Consider the following 25,718-nt stretch of genomic DNA (forward strand, 5'->3'; position numbering starts at 1 on the left):
TACCCCTCTAGCATAGTTGGAATATGGGGCTTCCACTATCACTCTCTATCTATAGTGTTTGAGCATATTTGTGTGTGCAGTCGCCAAATGCGTTTCCTGCAATAGGCAAATATCTACTTCATGTCTCATTAAGTAAGAATGAATCAGCCGCGCCTTCCGGCGGTCATTCAAACCACGTATGTTCCAAGTAAGGCAATTAATGCCCTTCACCATCAGTACCACACACTCAAAACTATATCCCCCAGCAGTTCTGCGCCCCAGGACAGCGAACCCTAGGGGCATGGTGACACAGAAGCAAAATCCAACTCATTGAGCACTTTCCTCCATGTGAGAGACCTAATCCGCATTAAACCAGTTAGGCAAACAAGATGCAACAGTACAGTTTGAAGGCATATCTGGCAAACCCACAATCCCAACTTCCCACCTAGCCCCACTCCCCCTCCCCCCCAACATCTCACTGCCTCCCCATGTCCCCCTCCACCCACACCAACCCCCCAAATAGGTCGTGGTACCCACCCCCCCTCTACCTCAAACAACACAAGCAACCAGAACAGCATCCAGTCTTTGGGATTTATCCCTCGCGGCGTGCAGGTTGGCCTCAGTCCTCCCCCTGTACTCTTGACAGGGTGGCCGAGCTGCGTAGCTCTTGCATGCCAACCCAGGGCCCATCCGTACATAGGACCATACGAGCAGGCCTGATGCACCACTCGAAATCAGACAGTTTAGGCACTCCAAGAGATTACCGCACAAAGCATCTTACCAGTTGTGTGCGTCTGACACCCGCAGGGGGAACCACAAGGATCCATCTTATACCCACCAGGCAATTTCCACCAGCAGGTCACTCAGTCTCTCCTCTGTTTGGCTCTCCTCCGGCGTCTTCTATTGACGTTGGTCCTTTACCAGTTGTTTAGCATAATTTAGCACCGCCTTAGCGTCCACAAAGAAGGTGGGTCTACCCGGGCCCTGAACCCTTAGCTTTGCCTGGTAGATCAGTGCATATTTCGTCCTCGTCTGTTGGAAGATCATTTTCGCTGGTATGAATTCCCTGCGGTGCAGCCTGCACTTGCAGTGTGAAGTCCGGGTCAAGCGCAATGTCATTGTCCCGGTATTGGATCGCTCCCTTTTCTCTGGCGAGACGAAGTACCGTGTTCCTGTCCCTATAGTTGAGTACTCGGGCCAGGATAGGTCGAGCCGGCGCTTCAGGTTTGGGTCAGGGACCTAATGTTCTGTGAGCTCTTTCTATGAGGAACATGGGAGAAAGAGCCGGGCCAAACAATTCAGTCAACATAGCTTCAATGTACTTTTCCATGTTCTGAATGTCTGTTATTTCCGCAATGCCCGTGATGCGTATATTATTGCGCCTCGACCTCACCTCCAAATCCTCATTCTTCTGCTGAATCAGTGCCAGCACCCTGTCCATTCCTTTGATTTTCCACTTCAGTTTGGCTTTCCTCCGTTTCAGTCACTCTTGTTTCCAGCACACTGACCCAACCTTCCTGCTTATCCATCCGTTGCGTGATACGGTCCATGCGATCCGCCAATGTGTCCATTTTGGTATTGATCCCTTGCAGACGCGTTTTCAGCTCCCTAAACATGGACTCTATGTCCTCCGCCGGCGGTTGGCCCTGGGCTCCGTCACTAGGCCCCTCCCAGTCCGCAGCCTCTGTGTCCGGTGCCCTGGTCGTCTTCTTATCAAACGTTATTTTTGGCTGTCTCGTTTCCGGTTTACCCATCGTGACAGTGTACTGCTATCCCACTGCCACCAATATCCTACGCGTTGTTCCGCTGAGCGCCACACCAACGTCTACCCACCTTTATCGACAATGCTTTAGCGCTATCTGCCACAGGGATACCAAGCACCGCAAGTCACAGCGGCTTAAAGTGCACTGTACAGAAATCTAGGATTGCAGCATTTATTCTCCAGTGCGCTCCGTATGCCGTCACTCCCATCAAATCGCCAATGCACGGGACAGAGTTCAGGTTTCCAATGCTTTCCACTGGTGGTAGCCCCAGAAGTCGCACTTCAGTGTCTGATTAGCGCACTCACAGCCGACCCCTCTGCGTCTTTGTAAGCATATAAATCCAGAACCACCAGTGCAAAGACACACTGTGCCTGTAAGTCCTGAGAGGTTCCCTGACAATTCGCCCACAAGTGTATTCCCTCCATCATATATCACAACAAATAATATCTGGGGGTCAAAAATAGAAAAGAGAGTTTGACAGTAAGAACCACTATACCAAATGCACACAGAACAGTATCAGTGAGAAATGATAGTTAGAAAATGGTCAAGTCGAGACTCAAGAGTACTAGGAGAAAAATATTGTTCCCATCAGAAGCCACACTGTACCGCCCTTGTTGTCATCATATGGGATCTCCTTACCCAGGAGACAAGACGGCCGGTAAACATTACCGTGACCGAAATGTGGTATGAGAGCAGAACAGAGGAGTGTGGTAGTGGCTAATGAAAAAAGCAGTGTATGGTGATTGGAGTGGAAAAGTGAAGGGTACTAAAATTAGGTGAATGGGTGGTAAAAAGGAATTTTATTAGTAACCCCCAAACCCTAAGGTTAAAAGGCAGGTGTGGGTGCAGGTTTTAAATAATAACCGCACTTATTGGTGGTCGACATGTTTCAGCATATTATAAGATTTTCTTGATGCATTCCTCAGGACCTATACATAATACAATACTGCTTTCGAAAAAATAAATAAATTAAGAAGATGTCACCTGGAAATCCAGGCGTGCTCAACCGTATACTGTCAGTGCAATGGTAAGGGATCCAACATGTAAAACAAACAAACAAACAAACAAACAAACAGAACACAAAAAGTTATTCACATCGTTATTATTTGTATTCATAGTGGCATTGCAATATGTTCCATCATACCTGATCATTATTTCGGGTATGCACTCACCCTTACGTGTAGGCTGAGGAGCTTCACCCCACCTGGCTGCAGCGCAGGTAAAAGGAGCACCGCTCTGTGAGAAATCACATAATGTTTACAGAGCGGCTAGTGATATGACACTAACCCATTTAAATAGCAAAATATACTTTGAGATGGAAGGTTATCTGAGCCTCTTATAACCAGGCTGGGCGTAAACGCCGTACTCTGTCATAACTCAGGAGCGATGACCACTCAGTGGGGACAAATAGTGCATAAAAGCCGATCCGTGTCAGTTGAATTTAAAAAACGCACACGGAATCCGCTTCGTATTATTGATGGCGGGATAACATCTAGCAGCGTATTCGCACAAAATGAGGAAACGCGCATGAGAAACGCTACGTGTTATTGATGGCAGGCTGGCCTCTAGCGGCGTATACGCGCAGAACGAGGCAGCCGAATGTTACGCATAATGCGTTTACTCACCTAACCGTCGGCGTCTCCAGGCAGTCTTCAGTACTGCTCGGGGGGGCGCCGACCGCCGAATGAGCTAGTATTTTGTATGCTCTACAAGCCAGACGTGATGTGGACAATCACGTGACGGCGAGACTTCTGGGAGTTGTAGTTCACTACCCAGTATTGACTCTATATGATAAAATTAGAATATTCTTCAAGGTTCTGCCATGGTGTTACTTGAATAGAATCACAATGGCATAAATCCTATGATATGTGCACTGATGCGCAGTGGATTACAAATGACTGTTGATAATTATAGACGAGTTACTTGAACAGAATCACAATGGCATAAATCCTATGATATGTGCACTGATGCGCAGTGGATTACAAATGAGTGTTAATAATTTCAGACGAGTGTTAATATTAATGCGCTCTTAGAAGGAACATAATTATAAGAATTATGATGCGCTATTGAATGCTGGCTCTTTAGGAAGGAAGGGACTTTGTTTAATGTGTGTTCACTAATGTGCGATGGATTACCAATAGGTATTTATTTTCATAGGCAGTGCAAACGGATTACCAATAGGTATTTGTTTTCATAGGCAGTGCAAAAGCGTCAATGGGAGGAACATAATGCTTGCGACCATTCAGAGGGACATCCAGGGTATGGGTTCATTGAGGCCCTCCTTGTCACTGTTAAGGCGATACACCCATTTCTGTTCTATCTTGAACAAGAACCGGCTTGTATCCGCACATGAGTCTGGAATGTGCGGTTGTTCGAGGACTGTCCAGTAGAAATCTTCGGGACCATGGCCCTTCTCCAGGAAATGTGCGGTCAGTCTGGTTGCTTGCTTACCGCACCGCACTGTGCTTTTATGTTCCTGGATACGTGTGCGTACCTTTCTGGTAGTCATACAGACATACCGTAGTTCGCAAGGACATTTGATCAAATATATCAAGTTACTGCTGTTGCAATTAGTAAACTTGTTTTGTGTCCATGGGCGATTAGTGCCAATGTCGACTTCAGTAGATTTATTAGTCTGGGGACAGACAGAGCAATTACCGCATGGGTGGTGACCGACCACAGCTGGTAGATCCCAAAGGGTGCCCACTTGTCTCCCTTCTTTGCTGCGTGGGCGTGTGTGAACCAGTTGATCCTTCAAGTTCGGTCCTCTTTTATATGCGAACATGGGCTGGGGAATATCATCACCTCCGGTCTTAAGGATGGACCAGTGTTTCTTTATAATTTTCTGCAGCTGGTTGGATCGGCTGTTAAAGGTGTTAACAAAGGCAATCCGGTCTGATTTTTCTTTCGGAGGGTTGATTGCAAGAAGGGCGTCCCTATGGTTGTTTGAGGCCCTCTTTTTGGACCTACGAATAATTTTCTTAGGGTATCGTTTCTCTTTTAGTTGTTCCTCCAAGTTTTTAGAGTGTGCTTCGAAAGATTCCTTCTTGGAACAGTTTCTTTGTACCCTTAGGAACTGGCCAAAAGGTAAGTTGTCCCTCAAGGCCCGTGGGTGGCAGCTGTCATATCGCAACAATGCGTTCCTGGCCATGGGTTTGCGATATAGCTCAGACTCGATGCCGGTTGGAGTCGCGTGTAGTCTCAAATCAAGGAAAGCCAGTGATGTTCTACTGTGCTCGATGGTGAACTTCAAGTATTGGTTCTCACTATTCAACCAACCATGAAATGATATTAGTTGTTCTTCAGTGCCACGCCACACCACCAAAATGTCATCAATATAGCGTTTCCACACATGTATTGATGATAGGTATGGGTTGGTGGTGGTAAATACACTCTGTTGTTCAAAATGGTGCACATACAAATTCGCCAGGCTCGGCACGAAAACACTGCCCATACTGGTCCCGGACGTTTGTAAATACAACGTGTCTTCAAAGCGGAAGTAATTTTCCTTCATCGCAATTTCTGCTAATTGCATTATAAAGGGTATTGGTGTCATCGATTGATGGTTATTCTGCTCCAAAAGTGCTCCCACTACTTCTAGGGTCTCAGTTTGAGGGATCGATGTGTATAGAGATTCGACATCGAACGATACTAGAATGTCAGTTTCGATGTTGTATTGTATCGTGGGAAGGAGTCTTAGGACGTCTTTAGTGTCCTGGAGAAAGGTGGGCATAGCTTTGACCATCGGGTTAAGGAAGTGGTCCACAAAAGTTGAAAGGGGTTCTAATACTGACCCAATGCCAGAGATAATAGGCCTACCGGGTGGTGGCCTTGTTGGCTTGTGGACTTTGGGCAAGCAGTAAAAGTAAGGAATTGTAGGGTGTTGTGTGACCAAATACTGTCCTTCCTGTGAGGTTATCCATCCCTCACTCGTGGCTTCTTCTACTAAGGCACTAATTCTGTTTTGTAGACCTTCAGTTGGATCCGATCTCAGTGGTAGGTAGGATTTGCGGTCGCTGAGCTGCCGCAGACACTCATTTCTGTACACTGTAGTGTCTAAAATCACAGTTGCTCCGCCTTTATCGGCCGGTTTAATGGTAATATTTTCGTTAGAAGTGAGTGAACGCAAAGCTTGCTGTTCATCTCTGGAGAGATTCATAAATGGCTTGACATCTCTTTTGTATAGATCCGTGACATCCTTTTCAACAGCCGTTTCAAAGGTAAGGACTTTGGGCGGTAATGTGGCACTAGGTGGATTAAACGAAGAAGGTCTCTTCAAACCAGTGTTGTTGTCTATGGTGATGGTTTCCAAAGTGGCCGGTTTTGCAAAAAAGTAATGCAACCTTATCTTCCTGAATAGCTTGGATAGTTCAATTTGGGCCACAAAAGGATCACCTTTCTGAGTGGCCACGAATCCCAAACCTTTGTTCAGGAGGAGTTCCTCATTGGTAGACAAGGTGTGTGAACTGAGGTTGATCACGATGCCGGCTGGTTGCTTGTTCCCGCAGCGTCTTGGGGGACTTTCTTCCCGCTGCGTAGATCCATCCTCGATTGTTGCGGGATGTTCGTGTCCGTGTTCCAATGGACTTGTTGTTGCACTGCTCCTTGTCTCCTCCTGCCTCGGCCTCGTCTCTGGCCAAAACCTAAAAAAGGAAACGATCCCGGGCCTTGTTGCATCTGTGGTGGATAGAAGGGCGGACCCATTTGTGGAGGGCAGTTTGGACCCATCATCCATGGATTAATAGGCCACCATGGTTGGTGGTTACCAAAGTTTTGTGGTTGGTTTCTCCAATTTCTCTTGTTGCCACGACCCCGCGGGGCTTGATTGGATGATCCGGTCTGTGATGTATCTGAATCACTGGATGTCCCATCTGAACTGGAAGTGCCATAATTAGAACCTCCTTTTTTGCCACTGCGACTAAATGTGGGTGCTGTATAGCTGTCGCTACTGTAAGGGTATATTGTCTCCATTGAGAATTTCGCCAAATCCTTTTTGAACTTCTCTAATTTTATGGATAAGATGGATTCCTTGAAATCTTTGTTGGTCTTATCCGTGTCATCCTGTCCCTTTTTAAACTGTCCACTTTTAAGAGAGGCTTTTATATGGCCTTCAAGGACCTGAATCTCAATCAGGATGGTATCCGCGATCCTTTTCGCGGTTTTTATGATCAGGACTAGCCAGTCTCTCGTACATCTCCAGGCTATCATGGCCCAATCTTTAAGAAATTGTTTATCGTCAAGAAAAAGGCGTGGTGCATTATTGACGATGAGGCCTGTGGGTGCACAATTGCCCCTAAGATATTGGGCCATGATAATGCCATGGACGGAAGTTCGGGAGTGGGACTTCTTTAGGATCAAGACTTTGTTCCAGCTATCGTCATTGTTTGCTGCCTGGGGTGGAACGGGCACATTATCCAGAAGGCTAGGATTTTCATCTAAGATGTTTTGTACTTCGGCACTCTCAAATGCTAACCCCCAGTTGGTAGCCATCGCTCTGAGCAGACAGGTGAGACAGTCAAGCCTCAAAGCGAGATACTCAAAGTATACTTTATTGCATTGGTGACCAGAGTGGTCAACCAAAAAATTAAAAAGACCCACAGCCTTAGCTGTACTAGTAACACAACAACAACAAGTGAGGAGGGTCTAAGGGCAAGTTTACCGACCAACCAGATATACGCCCCTAACACAATATATCACAACAAATAATATCTGGGGGTCAAAAATAGAAAAGAGAGTTTGACAGTAAGAACCACTATACCAAATGCACACAGAACAGTATCAGTGAGAAATGATAGTTAGAAAATGGTCAAGTCGAGACTCAAGAGTACTAGGAGAAAAATATTGTTCCCATCAGAAGCCACACTGTACCGCCCTTGTTGTCATCATATGGGATCTCCTTACCCAGGAGACAAGACGGCCGGTAAACATTACCGTGACCGAAATGTGGTATGAGAGCAGAACAGAGGAGTGTGGTAGTGGCTAATGAAAAAAGCAGTGTATGGTGATTGGAGTGGAAAAGTGAAGGGTACTAAAATTAGGTGAATGGGTGGTAAAAAGGAATTTTATTAGTAACCCCCAAACCCTAAGGTTAAAAGGCAGGTGTGGGTGCAGGTTTTAAATAATAACCGCACTTATTGGTGGTCGACATGTTTCAGCATATCATAAGATTTTCTTGATGCATTCCTCAGGACCTATACATAATACACTACTGCTTTCGAAAAAATAAATAAATTAAGAAGATGTCACCTGGAAATCCAGGCGTGCTCAACCGTATACTGTCAGTGCAATGGTAAGGGATCCAACATGTAAAACAAACAAACAAACAGAACACAAAAAGTTATACACATCGTTATTATTTGTATTCATAGTGGCATTGCAATATGTTCCATCATACCTGATCATTATTTCGGGTATGCACTCACCCTTACGTGTAGGCTGAGGAGCTTCACCCCACCTGGCTGCAGCGCAGGTAAAAGGAGCACCGCTCTGTGAGAAATCACATAATGTTTACAGAGCGGCTAGTGATATGACACTAACCCATTTAAATAGCAAAATATACTTTGAGATGGAAGGTTATCTGAGCCTCTTATAACCAGGCTGGGCGTAAACGCCGTACTCTGTCATAACTCAGGAGCGATGACCACTCAGTGGGGACAAATAGTGCATAAAAGCCGATCCGTGTCAGTTGAATTTAAAAAACGCACACGGAATCCACTTCGTATTATTGATGGCGGGATAACATCTAGCAGCGTATTCGCACAAAATGAGGAAACGCGCATGAGAAACGCTACGTGTTATTGATGGCAGGCTGGCCTCTAGCGGCGTATACGCGCAGAACGAGGCAGCCGAATGTTACGCATAATGCGTTTACTCACCTAACCGTCGGCGTCTCCAGACACTGGTCCATCCTTAAGACCGGAGGTGATGATATTCCCCAGCCCATGTTCGCATATAAAAGAGGACCGAACTTGAAGGATCAACTGGTTCACACACGCCCACGCAGCAAAGAAGGGAGACAAGTGGGCACCCTTTGGGATCTACCAGCTGTGGTCGGTCACCACCCATGCGGTAATTGCTCTGTCTGTCCCCAGACTAATAAATCTACTGAAGTCGACATTGGCACTAATCGCCCATGGACACAAAACAAGTTTACTAATTGCAACAGCAGTAACTTGATATATTTGATCAAATGTCCTTGCGAACTACGGTATGTCGGTATGACTACCAGAAAGGTACGCACACGTATCCAGGAACATAAAAGCACAGTGCGGTGCCGTAAGCAAGCAACCAGACTGACCGCACATTTCCTGGAGAAGGGCCATGGTCCCGAAGATTTCTACTGGACAGTCCTCGAACAACCGCACATTCCAGACTCATGTGCGGATACAAGCCGGTTCTTGTTCAAGATAGAACAGAAATGGGTGTATCGCCTTAACAGTGACAAGGAGGGCCTCAATGAACCCATACCCTGGATGTCCCTCTGAATGGTCGCAAGCATTATGTTCCTCCCATTGACGCTTTTGCACTGCCTATGAAAACAAATACCTATTGGTAATCCGTTTGCACTGCCTATGAAAATAAATACCTATTGGTAATCCATCGCACATTAGTGAACACACATTAAACAAAGTCCCTTCCTTCCTAAAGAGCCAGCATTCAATAGCGCATCATAATTCTTATAATTATGTTCCTTCTAAGAGCGCATTAATATTAACACTCGTCTGTAATTATTAACACATTTGTAATCCACTGCGCATCAGTGCACATATCATAGGATTTATGCCATTGTGATTCTGTTCAAGTAACTCGTCTATAATTATCAACAGTCATTTGTAATCCACTGCGCATCAGTGCACATATCATAGGATTTATGCCATTGTGATTCTATTCAAGTAACACCATGGCAGAACCTTGAAGAATATTCTAATTTTATCATATAGAGTCAATACTGGGTAGTGAACTACAACTCCCAGAAGTCTCGCCGTCACGTGATTGTCCACATCACGTCTGGCTTGTAGAGCATACAAAATACTAGCTCATTCGGCGGTCGGCGCCCCCCCGAGCAGTACTGAAGACTGCCTGGAGACGCCGACGGTTAGGTGAGTAAACGCATTATGCGTAACATTCGGCTGCCTCGTTCTGCGCGTATACGCCGCTAGAGGCCAGCCTGCCATCAATAACACGTAGCGTTTCTCATGCGCGTTTGCTCATTTTGTGCGAATACGCTGCTAGATGTTATCCCGCCATCAATAATACGAAGCGGATTCCGTGTGCGTTTTTTAAATTCAACTGACACGGATCGGCTTTTATGCACTATTTGTCCCCACTGAGTGGTCATCGCTCCTGAGTTATGACAGAGTACGGCGTTTACGCCCAGCCTGGTTATAAGAGGCTCAGATAACCTTCCATCTCAAAGTATATTTTGCTATTTAAATGGGTTAGTGTCATATCACTAGCCGCTCTGTAAACATTATGTGATTTCTCACAGAGCGGTGCTCCTTTTACCTGCGCTGCAGCCAGGTGGGGTGAAGCTCCTCAGCCTACACGTAAGGGTGAGTGCATACCCGAAATAATGATCAGGTATGATGGAACATATTGCAATGCCACTATGAATACAAATAATAACGATGTGAATAACTTTTTGTGTTCTATCTGTTTGTTTGTTTGTTTGTTTTACATGTTGGATCCCTTACCATTGCACTGACAGTATACGGTTGAGCACGCCTGGATTTCCAGGTGACATCTTCTTAATTTATTTATTTTTTCGAAAGCAGTAGTGTATTATGTATAGGTCCTGAGGAATGCATCAAGAAAATCTTATAATATGCTGAAACATGTCGACCACCAATAAGTGCGGTTATTATTTAAAACCTGCACCCACACCTGCCTTTTAACCTTAGGGTTTGGGGGTTACTAATAAAATTCCTTTTTACCACCCATTCACCTAATTTTAGTACCCTTCACTTTTCCACTCCAATCACCATACACTGCTTTTTTCATTAGCCACTACCACACTCCTCTGTTCTGCTCTCATACCACATTTCGGTCACGGTAATGTTTACCGGCCGTCTTGTCTCCTGGGTAAGGAGATCCCATATGATGACAACAAGGGCGGTACAGTGTGGCTTCTGATGGGAACAATATTTTTCTCCTAGTACTCTTGAGTCTCGACTTGACCATTTTCTAACTATCATTTCTCACTGATACTGTTCTGTGTGCATTTGGTATAGTGGTTCTTACTGTCAAACTCTCTTTTCTATTTTTGACCCCCAGATATTATTTGTTGTGATATATTGTGTTAGGGGCGTATATCTGGTTGGTCGGTAAACTTGCCCTTAGACCCTCCTCACTTGTTGTTGTTGTATTCCCTCCATCGCCAAGGGGGAGCCAAATATGTGAGCACCTCGTGGCTCCTGGAAGGGCACCCCCTGAATACCAGTATGTGCCAACTCCTGGAGTGTCCCAGCCGGTACAGTCGCGGGGACCCGGTCCTCTGCTGTGTTACATGCCCCCCGAATCGCAACTGCTGCATCAGCTATCAGTTTAATAGTGCACCTGTACAGCCGCCAGGCACTAGTATTCCAGCAAATTGCCTCTCACCAGCGCCGCGGCCACCTCCAGCAGTAGCAGCTCCACTCAGCTCCGCCACCGGCCAGACCCTGCCGAGATACAGGATAATTTTCAGCACCGGTAATACCCCTGGCCGGATATCCCCTTCCGACAGCTACCACAGAGCCGCCATAGACGGCCAATGCAGGTTCCACACCGTTTCACAAAATGACGGCCGCTTGTCCGAGTCTCGGCGTCACTGCACAGTTTCTATGCCGCCCGGCTGTCCCAGCACATATTCTCTTGTGGGCTCAAAATGTCAGGTTTTAGATCGTGGTGCGCCTACCTGAACTGCAATTCCCATGATCCTTGGGCCCCGAACTACAAGTCCCATGAACCTTAGCGGCACGGCAGGATATAGCGGGGCGGGACTGGGAGAAAGGTGCTCGTGATTCTGGTTGTGTTGCGGGAGCGTCCGGTTCCCGATGTCTTTGGATCCTGTCAGAGCCCATTCTTACCTGGAAAGGAATCGTTGGGTAAAGTGTATTCGCGCTAGCTCTGCGCGTTGTTGTGGTCTTCAGTATTCGACTCGTGGCGACATCGCACAAGTCCGCCAGCGCCTTGCGGCTGCGAGGACTGGTAAGGAACCTACTTGAACACTCGTGAGGAGTGTCTTAATTGTGTTTGGACACTTGGGGGTGTTTCTTTGAATATTCAAGTGGCGGAATGCAGGGGGGAGTCCTCCGCATTGCCGTCATGAAAACATGACGTTGTTGGCATTTTCGTTTCGTTCTCTTGTGGATTATAAATACCAAAGAGGATGGCAGTAGTGCAGGAACTACACCATGCCGTGTTTGGTTTGACTTGAGACTTGTTGTGCGTTCTTGGTCACTTTTGAACTTCTAATTGCAGAGGAGGAATCTGCATGCAGTAATTATTTTCACGCTTAAGTGACAGTTCTCCTTTGGATTTAAGTACTGGTTCTCTATTGCAATCAGGAGTAGTTTATTTGAGGTTTTCGTTTGATACATTCAGGGTATGTATTTAGTGAGAGCATTAGCTTTAGGAAGTGTAGCGATTCAGTACCTATGTTAATAGCGCTCATTGTGTTGTTCAGGGCAGGAGGGAAAACAGAAGATACAGCTGTATGAAGGTTAAGACGAGACTTACTACAGGGGAACCCTACTGCTCTCCATTTAGTGACAATGTAATGAGAGTAGGGTTGAGAATATTATTAACCATTTGAGAGTTTTTCTTTCAGCTTCTTTTCCCCCGCTGTCCCTTCCTTCTTTCTTTTCTTTCGGGTTTTTTCCCCTTTTTGGGGTTTTTCCCTCACCGTATCGCCTGAACACCCTGTGATATACATTCAGGGTGTTTGGGAGGTCCGGAGGTGGAGCATTATTACTGCATACGGATCCTGCGGAGTGCAAATCTGACACAAAGCTACTGGCGCCTTAATTTACACCCTTCAGTGCCACTGTTCTATAGCCACACATCAGGCAGAGTACATGGAGCCACCGCAACCCATGCGCCGCTCACTCGCCCTTCACAGGCAGCCTTCCTCCGTAGTGCCATCGGAGGTAACCGCTATGGCCCGGCTAGCACACACCAAGTCTCCAGGGCCTTCACACGAGGAGCTAGTTACCTCAGCCAATCCCCGGCAGTCAATGTCTTCTGCAGCGGGCACCGTACCGCCCCCGCCTGGGCTGTTCGTTCCCTCTGATCTCCGGCAGTGCACTATGCAAGGCCCCGGCTTCAGCAAAAGCCGCAGGCCGTTCCTCGGCGCCCAGGCAGCCGCGGTCACTTCATACGCGGGCAGCACCCCACAGCGCTAATTGTTACGGCTACCAAAACCGGAGTGCCCCAGCTCCTCTTTCCTCGAGACGGGCCCGGTCAACAGCACGATATAGCCGGATTTATGATGGAGTACAATGCTCGGCCAGCGGAGCTGCGATCTCAAGCAGCCATTCCGCTCTGCGGCCAAGCCACGCCCCCAGGTGGCGTCGTTAAGCTCTGTGTCATCTGCGCCAAAAGTGACATGCCCAGTACCTATATAAGCTCCACCCTGGCATGCTGATGTCAGTTCTTTACTTTCCAAGAGTTTTCTCTCCTAATGTGAGGATGTCACCCAAGAAAACGGATGGCTTCAAACCATGTGCAGTCTGTCCCAAGAGATGTCTGTGACAGACCCCCCGCACTTGGTGTGTTTTTGGTTCTTGAAGCATGACCACAACTGAAAGACCTGTAAATACTGCCTCCCCAAGCACCTGGAGGCGTTGAGGGGGCAATCCCTCAAGCTCCTCGCTGCCCAGCATCGGACGACTCCTCAACGTTCAAGATTTCGGTCACACAGAGTGGAGCCAGTGCCTTTTTCTCTTGATAGGCCTGGAGAGGAATTGGATGGGGTCTGAGTACTCTTACAGTCACAGACATCCCTTAGGTGAGGAAAACAACTGGAATGAGGAACTGGTTGAGGCCAGTGGGCTAGCCACTTCGCCTGACACTGGCTTGGTCTGTCCTCTTACTGTGGCTATGGAGGAGGGAGCCTCTTTTGCTGTGGTGGTGCTTATGGTGGCTGAGATCTTGGACCTTTAGCTGCCCTTAGTGGGAGTCAAGACAAACGTCTCAACAGTGGTGCTGCAGCCTGGAGTTCCCCTCTCCAAACCTTTATTCTCATTTAATGAAGCTCATACTGACATCCTAATCAGGGCTTGGTCCAAGCCCGGGACAGAGGCTCTTGCATAAGAAAATTGCCTGCCCCTATCGCCCTGCTCATGGGGACCTCAGTTTCCTTACCAGGTACCCTGGAGAACTTGTGGTCTAAGTCTTCACTTCTGTGATCACCCCGGAGTGTTCCCTACCACTCCGCTGTATACATAATTCAAAAAGCTGGATACCCTTGGAAAGAGAAGTTCTCTTCCTCCAGCCATGCACTGTGGTCAGTGAACTCTGCAGGACTTTTGGCCCAATATTCCCATACGATTTGGGACTCGGTTTTGCAAGTGCTGCCTATGGTCTCAAAGGAGGCCCTAGCTATACTTGCGCAAGCTATTTTTGATGGGAGAGCTGGAGCAAGTTTACCAAACGATGTGGACTTGACCAGAATGACTTGCTGGGTAGATTGATTTCATTGTCAATAGGCCTGCGGCACCCTGGCTGGCTGAGAACAAATGTTTTGTCTGAAAGAGACTATTAGTTATAGATTCCTTATCTTAGAATTACCCCCAGGCGTCAGACTGGATCTGGAGAAATTTTCTTCAGCAATACCACTGCTCTTCGGTAGGTGGCGTTGATCGACTCCACGTCCGTCCTCAGCATCGTGGTTGCCCGGATGATGTTGCGGTGCCTACGTAGACGCCGCCCCTGCACGCTGACGGACGTTCTTTCTTTTTTCACGGCAGCCTAGCGCAGATCCGGAGAAAATTGCCCCTTAGTCATTTTTTGACAACTTAAAAAAAAAACTTTTGTCAACGTCTTTTTCTCGAGTCTCCGACTCCTGGTGCGTGAGGTATGTCCCATCGTCGGGCCGAATTCAAGCCTGTCACAAACTGATGTCTGACGGATCCACACCTCGTGTGTCACTGGTGCCTGGAGCGCGTTCACGACCCAAAGTTGCGCTCCGAGTTCCGGCCATGCACCCGAAGTCTTTGTGGGAGCGGTCCCGAAAGCTTTTGGAGGCTCGGCAGTCGGCTCTGCGTTGCTCCCGGTCTTGCTCGAGGGGATGGTCTCGAGACCGTGCCGGAGCCACCACACCTTGTCCAAGACTACGCACTCCTCGGGTAAGTCTAAGCACAAGAAGAAGGCTAAGAAGCACAGTCGCTCTTCGCCTTCTCCCCGACCCGACGTGGGACCCGGCGCATCGTCGCTCCAAGGCTCCGTCTCCGGCACCTAATTCTGGGATGACTCTGTGCTGTCACCCGTGTCTGGGAGCTTGAGCGTCCCCATCCCAGCTTTTCATCCATTCTACGACTCACTCCATCGTTCGTTTGGGCAGCCCGACTCTGCTGGTGGGCTGTCGGGCCCCGCGTAGCCCTGTCGGGGGCCCTGGGCTTTCGATACCGGCAGCACAGGCCACGGCGCTGCAGGGTTTCCATGGATCCAGGCCTGCATCCCGATTGACGCGGGTCAACCTTATTCGACCTTCCCCGGCGCCGATCCAGGTGCGGACGCCTCCAGCCAACGCTGTCCCCATCCTCATCCCCGAGATGGACCCAAAGCCGGATCGACGTCGGCTGACGTTGAATCTGATGCTGGAGGGTACTTTCGTTCCCCTGTTCATCTTAGGTGTTCCCTATCGCCCAGAGGGAGGAGATGAGGACTGGGAGGGGTCGCTGGACCCTTTAACAGACCAGCTGGAAAAACCAGACTGGAGAGAGGAACTGGGTGACGCCTGTGGTCTGGATACCTTCCCAGTCCTTGGCTCGCTTTCTCCCCCTAGCGTGGTTACAGAGGAGGGAGCGTCCTATGCAGTAGTGGTGCGTAGGGCAGCCAAAGCTTTGGGCCTGAGCTCCCGACAGTGGCAGTCAGGACTAACCTCCTGACAGAGGTGCTTCAACGGGCGGCAACTTCTTCTGAACTCCTCTTGCCCTTCTATGAAACCCTCATGGACGTCCTTCTGGGCACACAGGGGCTCCTGTTGAACGGATGATTGCCCGCTGCCACCGCCCAGTTCCAGGCGATCCCATTTTCCTCTCCAACACCCTTCCCCCCCAAGAGCTTGGTGGTCCAAGCCTCTTCTTGGGCACATTCCCTTCCGCACCCCTAGTTAGGGAATCCATGAAGCTGGATCATGTTGGGAGGATCATGTTGGGAAGCGTATGTTCTCTTCCTCCAGCTTGGCGCTGCGATCCATCAATACTGCATGCCTCTTGGGCCACTATACCTATACAGTTGCGCAAGTGCTGCCTTAGTGCCTGGAGGTAGCTCGGGCCATTTTCTCCCAGGCAGTGGCGGATGGGAGAGATGCAGCAAAATTCACAATCCGCTGTGTACTGGACACCGCTGACTCTCTGGGCATAACGATTGCCACGTCAGTAGCCCTTTGGTGCTACGCCTGGTTGAGGACGTCTGGTTTTTTGGGGGGTGTCCAGTCAACCTTGCTGGACATGCCCTTTGTTGTCTGTTGCCTCTTTGGTGATAAGGCAGACTCGGTGCTCGAGTGCTTTAAGGATTCTTGGGCTACAGCCAGATCCTTGGGCCTCGCTGCGTCCTCCCGTCCCCCACAGTCTGCCTTTAGTCCCTTTCATTGCTACGGAATGGGCACCCCACCACGTCCGACCCAGTCCACCACCAGCCCACGCAAGCTGGCCAGCCTCTGCGTGGCTGCGGACTTGGTACCCAGCAACGTGGGTCAAGGACCCAGCGGGAGGCCCAGTCCACCCTTTCCCCCCCGCAGCAGCCTCCAAACCCTCCTAGTCTGTCCTTTCAAGGCTATCAGCAGCCAGTGGGTGGCAGGATTCGCCATCACCTCCCCCACTGGCAATCCATCACATCAGACAGGTGGGTTTTGCAGATAGTCTGAAGGGGCTACTCCCTTCCCTTTGAGACTGCCCCTCCCTCCATGCCACCGCTTTTTGATCTCAAGTCGGAGGATAATTTGGCACTTTTATGCCAGGAAGTCTCAGCTCTCTTGGCCAAGGGAGCTATCAAGAGGGTTCCTGCGCCAGAAGTAGGTTGTGGTTGCTATTCTACAAAATTAATTAAGTGGAGACGCACACCCTTTTTAAAAAAAGAAAGTTGAACCCCTTTCTTTTTTGCCTTTTTTGAGCGTGCTGCAGTGGGTGGCACATTTGTCTCGACCGTGCCCTTTCACTGAACAACCTAACACAAGTCACTAAGACCTGACCCCTGCGCACTGTTGCTTAAGGCAATTGCCAACTACCTTTAAACACAATTGAAAACAACATTGTGTTCACATATAAATCATGAAGCTTAAATGTACATTTGATTAACGAAAACAAATACAAACTCAATCACTTTTCCATCAACTTCTTTATGGAAAATTATAATGTTTGTTCACACATAAAATACATAAAGTTCTTTTTTTCAGACTGAAGAATTCAAAACTTCATTCCCATATCTTTCACTGGCTGCCCAATGCATTTCGGGCTTGGTGAGCCCTTCTTCGAGGGGCTTTGAATCTACAAAAATGCATGTAAACAAGGTTTTAGAAACCATAAACCATCAATGTTATAAAGATTTATAGTCCCTCCATGGAAGAATCATTCTGTGAATGGGATATACATCATTATTTGTTTAGACATTATAACGTTCTAGGTGTCACATGGTCAAAAGAGATGTGCGTGAAAAATTATAATAAAATCAACATAATCGGTGTTATTCTGTGACCCTTTCACCATCAAGTGAACCTATCTCAAAACAAAACTTTACCTACAACACTTAATCGTTACTTACTAGGAATGCTGCAATGCTTCTCTGTCACAAATCTAAAGTCAAAAGGTAAAATATATTGCGAAAAGCTCAATTATTTTGTGAAAAACCCCTTCAGGCGGCCCTGGGAAGGCTCCTGGGCCTAATGGGTTCCCGAGTACATTTTTTAGATGCTATAATGTGCAGTTGGCCACTTACTATCGGGCAGTGGTGGAGGAGGCCGGGGAGAAGGGCATGCTCCCTCCTGATTGGAGGCATGCGGAAGAGGTGGTGTTTACTAAGCCCGACCTGCCACCGGAACAACAGGCCTCATACCACCCCATCTCCCTCCTCAAAGTGGAGGCTAAGATCTTGGCCAAGGCATTGGCTAATTGCCTTCTGCCTCACATATCGACGCTACACACCCTGATCAGGCTGGGTTCATGCCCCAGAGGGCGACCAGACATAATATACGGCGGGCGCATGTGGCGGTGGCGGCTGTTCAACAGACCTGGGAGCCGGCGGCACTTCTGTTAGCTGACATGGACAGGGCGTTTGACTCCCTAAGTTGGGTTTATCTATTTGCATTATTACACAGACTTAACTTGGGCCCTCGTTTTCTGTCCTATCTCAGGCTCCTCTATACAGACTTAACGGCACAGTGCTGGTGGCGGGTGGCGGTGCGGCCTCTTCCATCTTCCTGATCCAGAGGGGCACACGACAGGGATGTCCCCTGTCTCTATATCTATTTGTGCTGGCAATGGAGCCATTGGAGGCATGGGTGTGCATTGATGCACAGGTCCGGGGCTTTGAGTGGACTTCGGACCTATCCGACAGAATCGCGTTCTATGCGGACGAAGTCCTGTTTTTCCTCACAGCCTTAGACAAAACGGGGCCGCGACTCCTAAAGATCATGCAGATCTTTGGAGAGACGTCGGGACTATATATGAATCCCCGCAAATCTACACTGTGGGTTCTGGGAGATCGACCGAGGATGGGCGCTTGGGCGAACACAATCGAGCTAGCTGTAGGGGGTTGAAATACCTGGGGGTGTGCTGGCTGTCTCCTGGGAGCGAAACCTGGCACCGGCGTGGGAGCGAGTCTGCGCAGACCTCGAGACCTGGACACGTATGCCCTTGACGCTGTATGGCAGGTCAGCAATTTTCAAGATGGTGGCTCTTCCTCGGCTGCTTTACCAGCTACAGAATCACCCGTATCCGATCCAGCCCAGATGGTTCCGGCTGGTGAATTCTGTTCTGGGGCAGTTTCTGTGGGATGGGGGTAAAGTGCGCGGGGCCCTACGAACATGCTTCCTATCCCCTTATTGCAGAGGACTCTCGTCCTCGGATATCCTTTCATACTATAAGGCCTCGCACCTACTTGTCCTCAATGAGTGGTGGTACGGTGATAGGAGAGATCTGGCATACGCACTGGAACGACTGCTCATGGGGTCTCATACGTTACAAACTATTTTGTACTCTGCGCTGTTGCGTGGCAGGATGCCGTCGGCCATGCGGGTGGTTTTCCTGATATGGCGGCAGGCACTGCGCCACATGGGTTGGTGTAATACCTTGACTGGGGAGATCCCCCTTTGGAGTAATGGGCGCTTACCAGGGCTGACGGCCCTGCAGGGCTTCTGGGGATGGAATGATATTGGTATCTTGACCCTAGGGAATGTTATGAGAGGCACAACACTCAAGTCTTTTCAGGTCCTACAGAGGGAATTTTCTATGCCCCAGTCACAATTCTAGAAGTATCTCCAGTTTCGCCATGCCATGTCCCTTAGCCTGGAAGGCCTGGAATCTCTTCCTGAATTTATTCCACTGGAGGCAAGAGTTTTTATGGGAGATTTGGAGACCAAGAAGATCTCCCGGATCTATCAATCCCTAGCTATACACTTTTCCACCACTCTTCAGAAGCTGCGGGGGGACTGGAAGATTGATGTGGGCGCGTTGGAAGAGGAGGACTGGAGGGAGGCCTTGGCGGTCCTAGGGAAGCGGCTTTGCAATGCGCCTTCGCCTCATCCAGTTTAAATATCTGCACAGGGTCTATTTTACCCTGGTTCGATTGTACTGAGCGGGCTTGATCGCCTCCCTGGAGTGTCTTAGATGTGGTCGGGAGGAGGGTACATTCGTACATACTACCTGGCATTGCCTTTCCCTGGATCAGTTTTGGAGAGGGTGTTTTCATGCCTATCGGAGGTCTTCGGATGGGAGCTCCCGCGAACGCCACAGCTAGCTCTGCTTCACGTCATGGAAGGCATAGAGGGTAATATTTACAAACAGCACCTTATGCATCTTGGCTTCACACTGGCAAAGCGAGTTATCGCCAGGGCGTGGAAGGGGCTTTAGGCCCCTTCGGTGACTGCATAGAAAAACGGCTAAAGATTTTTGTATGGGGCTGGAACAACCTATTTTTGTGGCTAGAGGCTGCCCGCACAAACATTACAAAACATGGAAAAGATGGGCGGATTACCGAGGGTTATGGTTGGAGCCGCCAACTGCTATGGAGGCTCATTCACTAGGATGAGTCTTGATGTACACCGGGTTGCAGGGGCGCAGGGTGAGGGGGGATCCGGGGAGACGCTCGTTATCGTGCTAAGACTCTGTTGCTATGTATCAAGGCTGTAGCATGGACTATGCGGACATTGTGCAACTTCGGGGGTGGGGAGAGGGAGGGAGGAGTTGGGGGGGGGGGGGGGTTGGTTGTATTAAGTTATGCATTTCTATTATTTCCTTGGTTGACATTTACGAAAGTCAGTTGCTCCTGTAACAATATACGGTATGATTCAGCAGATGACTCTGGTGTGCAGAGCTCTGCGATGTGTATGCAATTGACAAATAAAATATATTAAAAACCCTTCAGGACTTTTTTTACTCCTCGACATCAAAACATCACGTACCTTCGCCAACTTTCAAATCTGCGCTAAAGTCCGGTAACCTTTAACGATTCTGAAACAAAAGAGTGATACAATGTATAAACCGCGCGTCACCCTAACCTTCAACCCCTTTCTCTTTTCAACACCGGCCGAACTTTTCACCTTTACAAAGGCACCTTGAGGTACGGATCTTTCTTCACTGCAACTGCCAGATACTTATTCGCGGTGCCCCTCCGAATGCAACACTCCTCTTTTTTTAAGTGCACATTTAAATTGAGAACCCGGAGCCAGACTCCCGCACTGCTGTATGTAAAAACAGACAATGGACACCGGCTAGTCCAGACGTACGCACACCATCTTTGAATGGCCATTCAATGCCACCAATATCCTAATCCAACCTCTGGGGAACTCACTGAAGTTCATAAGTAACCCAATGAAAACATTTTAAACACCTCATTCTTCAACACAAAATCGCAATGAGCGTCAAAGCCCTTTTCACTTCTAAACCTCGCACCTCAATACTTGGAAGGGACCCTGGTGCATCCTAATAAAAACGTACAGTGAACTGGTACTAAAGTGCTTAACATAACTTAAAATAGAAAATAAAAATTCTAAGTGAAAAGTCATAGTGTAAACCATGGTCACTTTTGGTTACATGAATACCTAGAGAATGCAATACCACAGTAAATGTACAATTAGAAAAATCTGAACATTGCGATTTACAGAAAGCACGAATAATCAATTGTTTTGGTTCATACCCCTCTGTTCCTGAGTATCAGGTCTTAGTGACTTGTGTTAGGTTGTGGTTGCTATTCTCCCAAGAAGGGCAAAGGCCTGCATCCTATGCTAGACCTCAGGGCCCTCAACTGCTTCCTCTGGAAGAAGTTCAAAATGCTAACCTTGGCTGTGGTCCTGTCTGCCCTTGACCCTCAAGACTGGATGGTAGCGTTGTACTTGCAGGGCACCTATTTTCACATCCCCTTCCTGCTAGCGCACAGGCATAACCTGCGGTTCATGGTAGGTTACGAGCATTTTCAGTTCACCGTGCTCCCCTTCGGCCTTACCAGTGCCACTCACTGGTTTACGAAAGTGACGGTGGTGATTGCAGCTGATCTGTGATCCCTGATCTGTGCAGATCTTGACGACTGGCTGCTGAAGGCGGGCTCGTCCCAGGCTGTCGTCTCCCACCTCCAGACCACCTACTGGTGGGTGTATGGATTCCCCGAACATTACAGGTGCACACCTTAATAACTGTCATAGTGGTGGTTGAATCTATTTCAGTGTGTGACCGGTCGCGGCGTGGGACTGCTGCACGCATGCAGAGGCACTGCAAAGTGGGTAAGGGATGAGTCGCTGTAGTAGTCTTGCAGATTCATGATTTGCCTGACGTGTCATGACTAAGTAAACAAACATAAACTAACGTCTTAAATACCAAAAGGGCGAGATTGCAACATACATCCGTCCAAGGATTCAACCAAGATAGTTTGCCAACTATGGCCATTGGGGTTGGGCAACACATTTGCAGAGTGTTAGCTTAGCTTGGCTAGGATATGTATCCCCCCTGGTGCTAGTGTTGTTTGCAGAAACCAGAGATTCTGCTATTCTTGCCTGGATTATGGCTTGGGCTTAAGGTTGGATGCCTGCGGCTTGTATGCTTGCTCTGTAAATCATTTCTAGCTCAAACAATGTCAGTGTCCTGTATAGTATGATACAATATTTACCAAAGTGAGACTTACAAGCAGGGCTAAACATAACATGACCTGAAGTACTTGTGTGGCCTCTATTACTGGGCGAATGTTCAAAGCAGAACAGTCTAATGCGCCACTATATGATATGGTACGCTGTCTGTGGTGTGATTTCTGATAAGGCACTGGAGTCTTGCGAATAAGAGTCCGCATCCGCCGACTCCTTAACGCTTCCCTGGTCCCGGAGACTGGTTTCTGACATCGAGTCACTTCGGTGGTCCCTAAATTCCGCAGCTGCCTGTAGCACATTGCACTGGTCAAGGATAATTTGTTCTACATTTGGGCTGCGACGCATGGGTGTTCACACCGCTTGCGTGTCCTCCCTTTATGAAACCTTGGGGTTGTCGGCGTTTGTGTCTTTACCTGTGCTTCCACCGGGGGGGGGGGGGGGGGGGGGGGGGGGGGGGTTAGTCACCCCCTAGCTGAGCAGAATACAGCCATTCCAAGGCTGCGGTGGTAGTTTAGAAGAAGTGAGACCTGCCCTTTGCCACTGTTCGTAGACGTGCTGGGAACGGTAGAGAGTATTTAAGGTCCAGGCTGTGCAGACGGTGCTTCACTTCTAAGAAAGAGTATCTTTGCTTCTGTACTGCAGCTGTATAATCCAGGAAGAGCATTACTTGACTATTTGCAATTTGTATTGCCTGCAGCTTTCATGTCTCCTGTAGAATTGAATCCCTGACTTTGTAGTGTAGCACTAGAGATAGACGCGGCCTGCGGCTGGACACAGGGGGTGGCGCTCTCACCGGGACCCTGTGCGCTCTTTCTACTGCAAAGTGCTTCATAAGCGTGCATTTCGGCATTTAACCCTCTATCCAGTTCTCCAAGTAGGTGGCTGCATCTTTACCTTTTTGAGCTGATCACTCAGATGTTGTTCCATCTGGAACGGCCTTCTGAGACCTACGCCCTGTGTTCAAGGATCCGCACCCGGGACACCAGCTCATTCAAGCTTAGTTCCACTTCCCTTGTTTTTGGCAACAATTCCTCCACCGCAGCCTCCACTGTGTAGGTTTTCCCTGCCAGCTTATGGTGTGGTCTGCGTGCATGAGGTTTAGATCACTTGCCATTGCATCGATCTTGTTCTCTAGAAGGGTGCACGTTTGCGCCAGTGTGTTCCCCATGCGTTTAACAGCCACGAGGACCGCGTCCAGTTCACTGGACTGTCAGTTGGCACCTCCATGGGCAGCTTTTCCTTCTGGACTCTGGTTGGTGGCGGATGGCCAGAAGAGCCGCCAACTCTGGAGCGAAGCTCGCCCATGTCTGACATGTGCCACCTTGTTGGGCTTTGATGGGCCTCAGCTTCTGTATACCGCGGTGTGTGGTGTAGCCCCTGGGTCGCTTCTGAGCAGTGGTCACACCGTTATGTCCAATGGTGCTCAGGATTTTGGCATCGAATCTGGCCACAACCAGGACTCCAGCAGGAACTCGCAGCACCCCACTGTCTGACTGCGCTTTGCTTTCCTAGCTCCCGATGCGTTTCTGGCGCCCGTGTGTGAGCTGGGAGCCTTTATTCTGGTTAGTCCCAGGATCTGACTGAACGAGTTTGCCTGTGTACTGTGCTCTCCTTTATTACAGTTCAGCGAGACCAACCTTCTCCGCCTAGGGATGCCTCCACGCCGCCCCTTTCTTCCGGCATATCACTGCTCCTCTTGTAGGCACCCAGTGACCTGCACGACCAGGAGATAGTGGCCCTTGCAAGGTTTGCTCGACGTGTTATTCGGTCCAAGGTGCCTCTGGCCAGCAACACTGGCCTCTACGTGTCATTCCAATATCTGTTTGCTTGAGTATCTAGACACCTGGCGCCCTTGGTGTGGCAGGGGGGCCAGTATAAAGCTCAAGCTGTTCAACGTTGCTTTTGGGATCACCTCTCATTCGCTGTGGCCTGTGATGTATGTAGCGGTGCCACTTCAGCCTCTTTCGGTAGAGCGCAGACACGCTGCACAGCCCCAGACGTCGCAACTGCTCCACACACAGCTTATCTTTATTGCGGTGGCCACTCGCGGCAGCCCCTCACCTGCCGCGATGAAGCACCTGTGTCCTCCAACACTGGCCAGGCCACGAAACGCGCCTCCCTGGAATATTCCAGGCGAGAGCTCCTCATGCTGCCATGTAGTTCCCCACCAGGGCTTCACACCCCGGAACTGCCCAGCTCAGCCGTGCCATGCCAGGATTGATGTTGTGTATTCCCCGCAGCTCAGACCAGGGCGCCACCGCAACCCCTTGTCTGGCCGCTCTTCACCTCTGCAGTTGCTCCGGTGGTCTCAGGGAGCCCCCGGCATGCGGCCAGTTTGGCTTATCAGTGCGGCTCAATTCACTGTGTCCAGCCGCAGACATGCCAGTCCCCACACTCGCTCCTCCTCCAAGGCTCTGCGTCCCGGCACGGCTCGGCCCAGAACTCTGTCTCTGCGGTTACCGTGTGGGAGGAAACCAATGTTGCTCACTGATCCTCTGGACACTCTCTGCGGCTGCCCAGTTATGCCGCAGCCGCTGGTTCTGCTCTCTTGACAGGAGAATTGCAGGATTATGGGGAATGGATGGCAGAGCTCTAGTGAGACTCATCCGCCATCTTAGCCAGCGTCATAACGACAGTTCTATTGATTGGATTTTTGTTCTCTTTTTGGTGTCGAATAATTTATTAACATTTAATATATTTTTCTAAATCGGTGTGGGATTTGCCTTTTGCTGTGTTTTCACTTTATTACTGTTTAAGTGCTTCATAATTACTTTACACATTGCCCTAAGTTAAGCCTGACTGCATTTGTGACATGCTGCTAGAGGGTTAAGCACAGGTTAGTTTAGTGACTTTTGTGGTTCATCCTGTTGAGGATTGTGGTTGTTGCATGAGAAGGATTTCACACTAAGCAAATGACTTCTTTGCTTTCTGTACAATGTTAAAACTCAGTTTCATGTTTACTGTGACTGTTCTCTCTTAAAAAAATTTAAGTGCCACATTTTAGCAAAGTTTTCTGCATCCACGCTATTTGTGATTTTAAGGTGACCGTAAGAATTTTAGACTGACAAGTGTTCTTCAAAGGACTGATACAAAAGAGGTTGTTTGTGTTGTATGCCATGAATAATGTTTTTCTATTACAGGATACACAAGGACTGGCTCAATTTTGCTGGCACAGACGCAGGACCGACTCATCTCCTTGAAACGCATGGTTTCCAGACTAAAGTAAGTTTTAAATCTCTAAAGGCTTTTCAAAAGCTTTAATCTGTCGTTCCATGTTTTTAAACATGAACTCAATGAATACACTTGTATTGTGTGTTTTCCCTGGAATAGCATAGGAACCTGGGAGTTTGCCCATATTTAATAATTCACGTCTTACATCAGACCTCTTATGGGGGATCCCATATTAATAGTGTTTTATTATGTTTGATCTAAAAGCCGTATTCAATGTTAGTTTCGCAATTATTTGACCATTATGCTTTATTTTT

At 48.6% G+C, this 25,718-nt stretch overlaps 1 protein-coding gene across 2 annotated transcripts in view; it reads left to right on the top strand.

The window, feature by feature from the left end:
* Positions 1 to 25,718, top strand: part of PDPR (pyruvate dehydrogenase phosphatase regulatory subunit) — an 811,642-nt gene that overhangs the window by 84,277 nt on the left and 701,647 nt on the right. For both annotated transcript variants that reach the window (XM_086945269.1, XM_086945270.1), the window contains exon 4: positions 25,374 to 25,455. In XM_086945269.1, the coding sequence (XP_086801395.1) occupies positions 25,374 to 25,455 (82 nt within the window). The remainder of the gene's footprint in view (positions 1 to 25,373; positions 25,456 to 25,718) is intronic.

Source organism: Lissotriton vulgaris, chromosome 12 (genome assembly GCF_964263255.1).
Source record: "Lissotriton vulgaris chromosome 12, aLisVul1.2, whole genome shotgun sequence".
NCBI classification, from domain to species: domain Eukaryota; kingdom Metazoa; phylum Chordata; class Amphibia; order Caudata; family Salamandridae; genus Lissotriton; species Lissotriton vulgaris.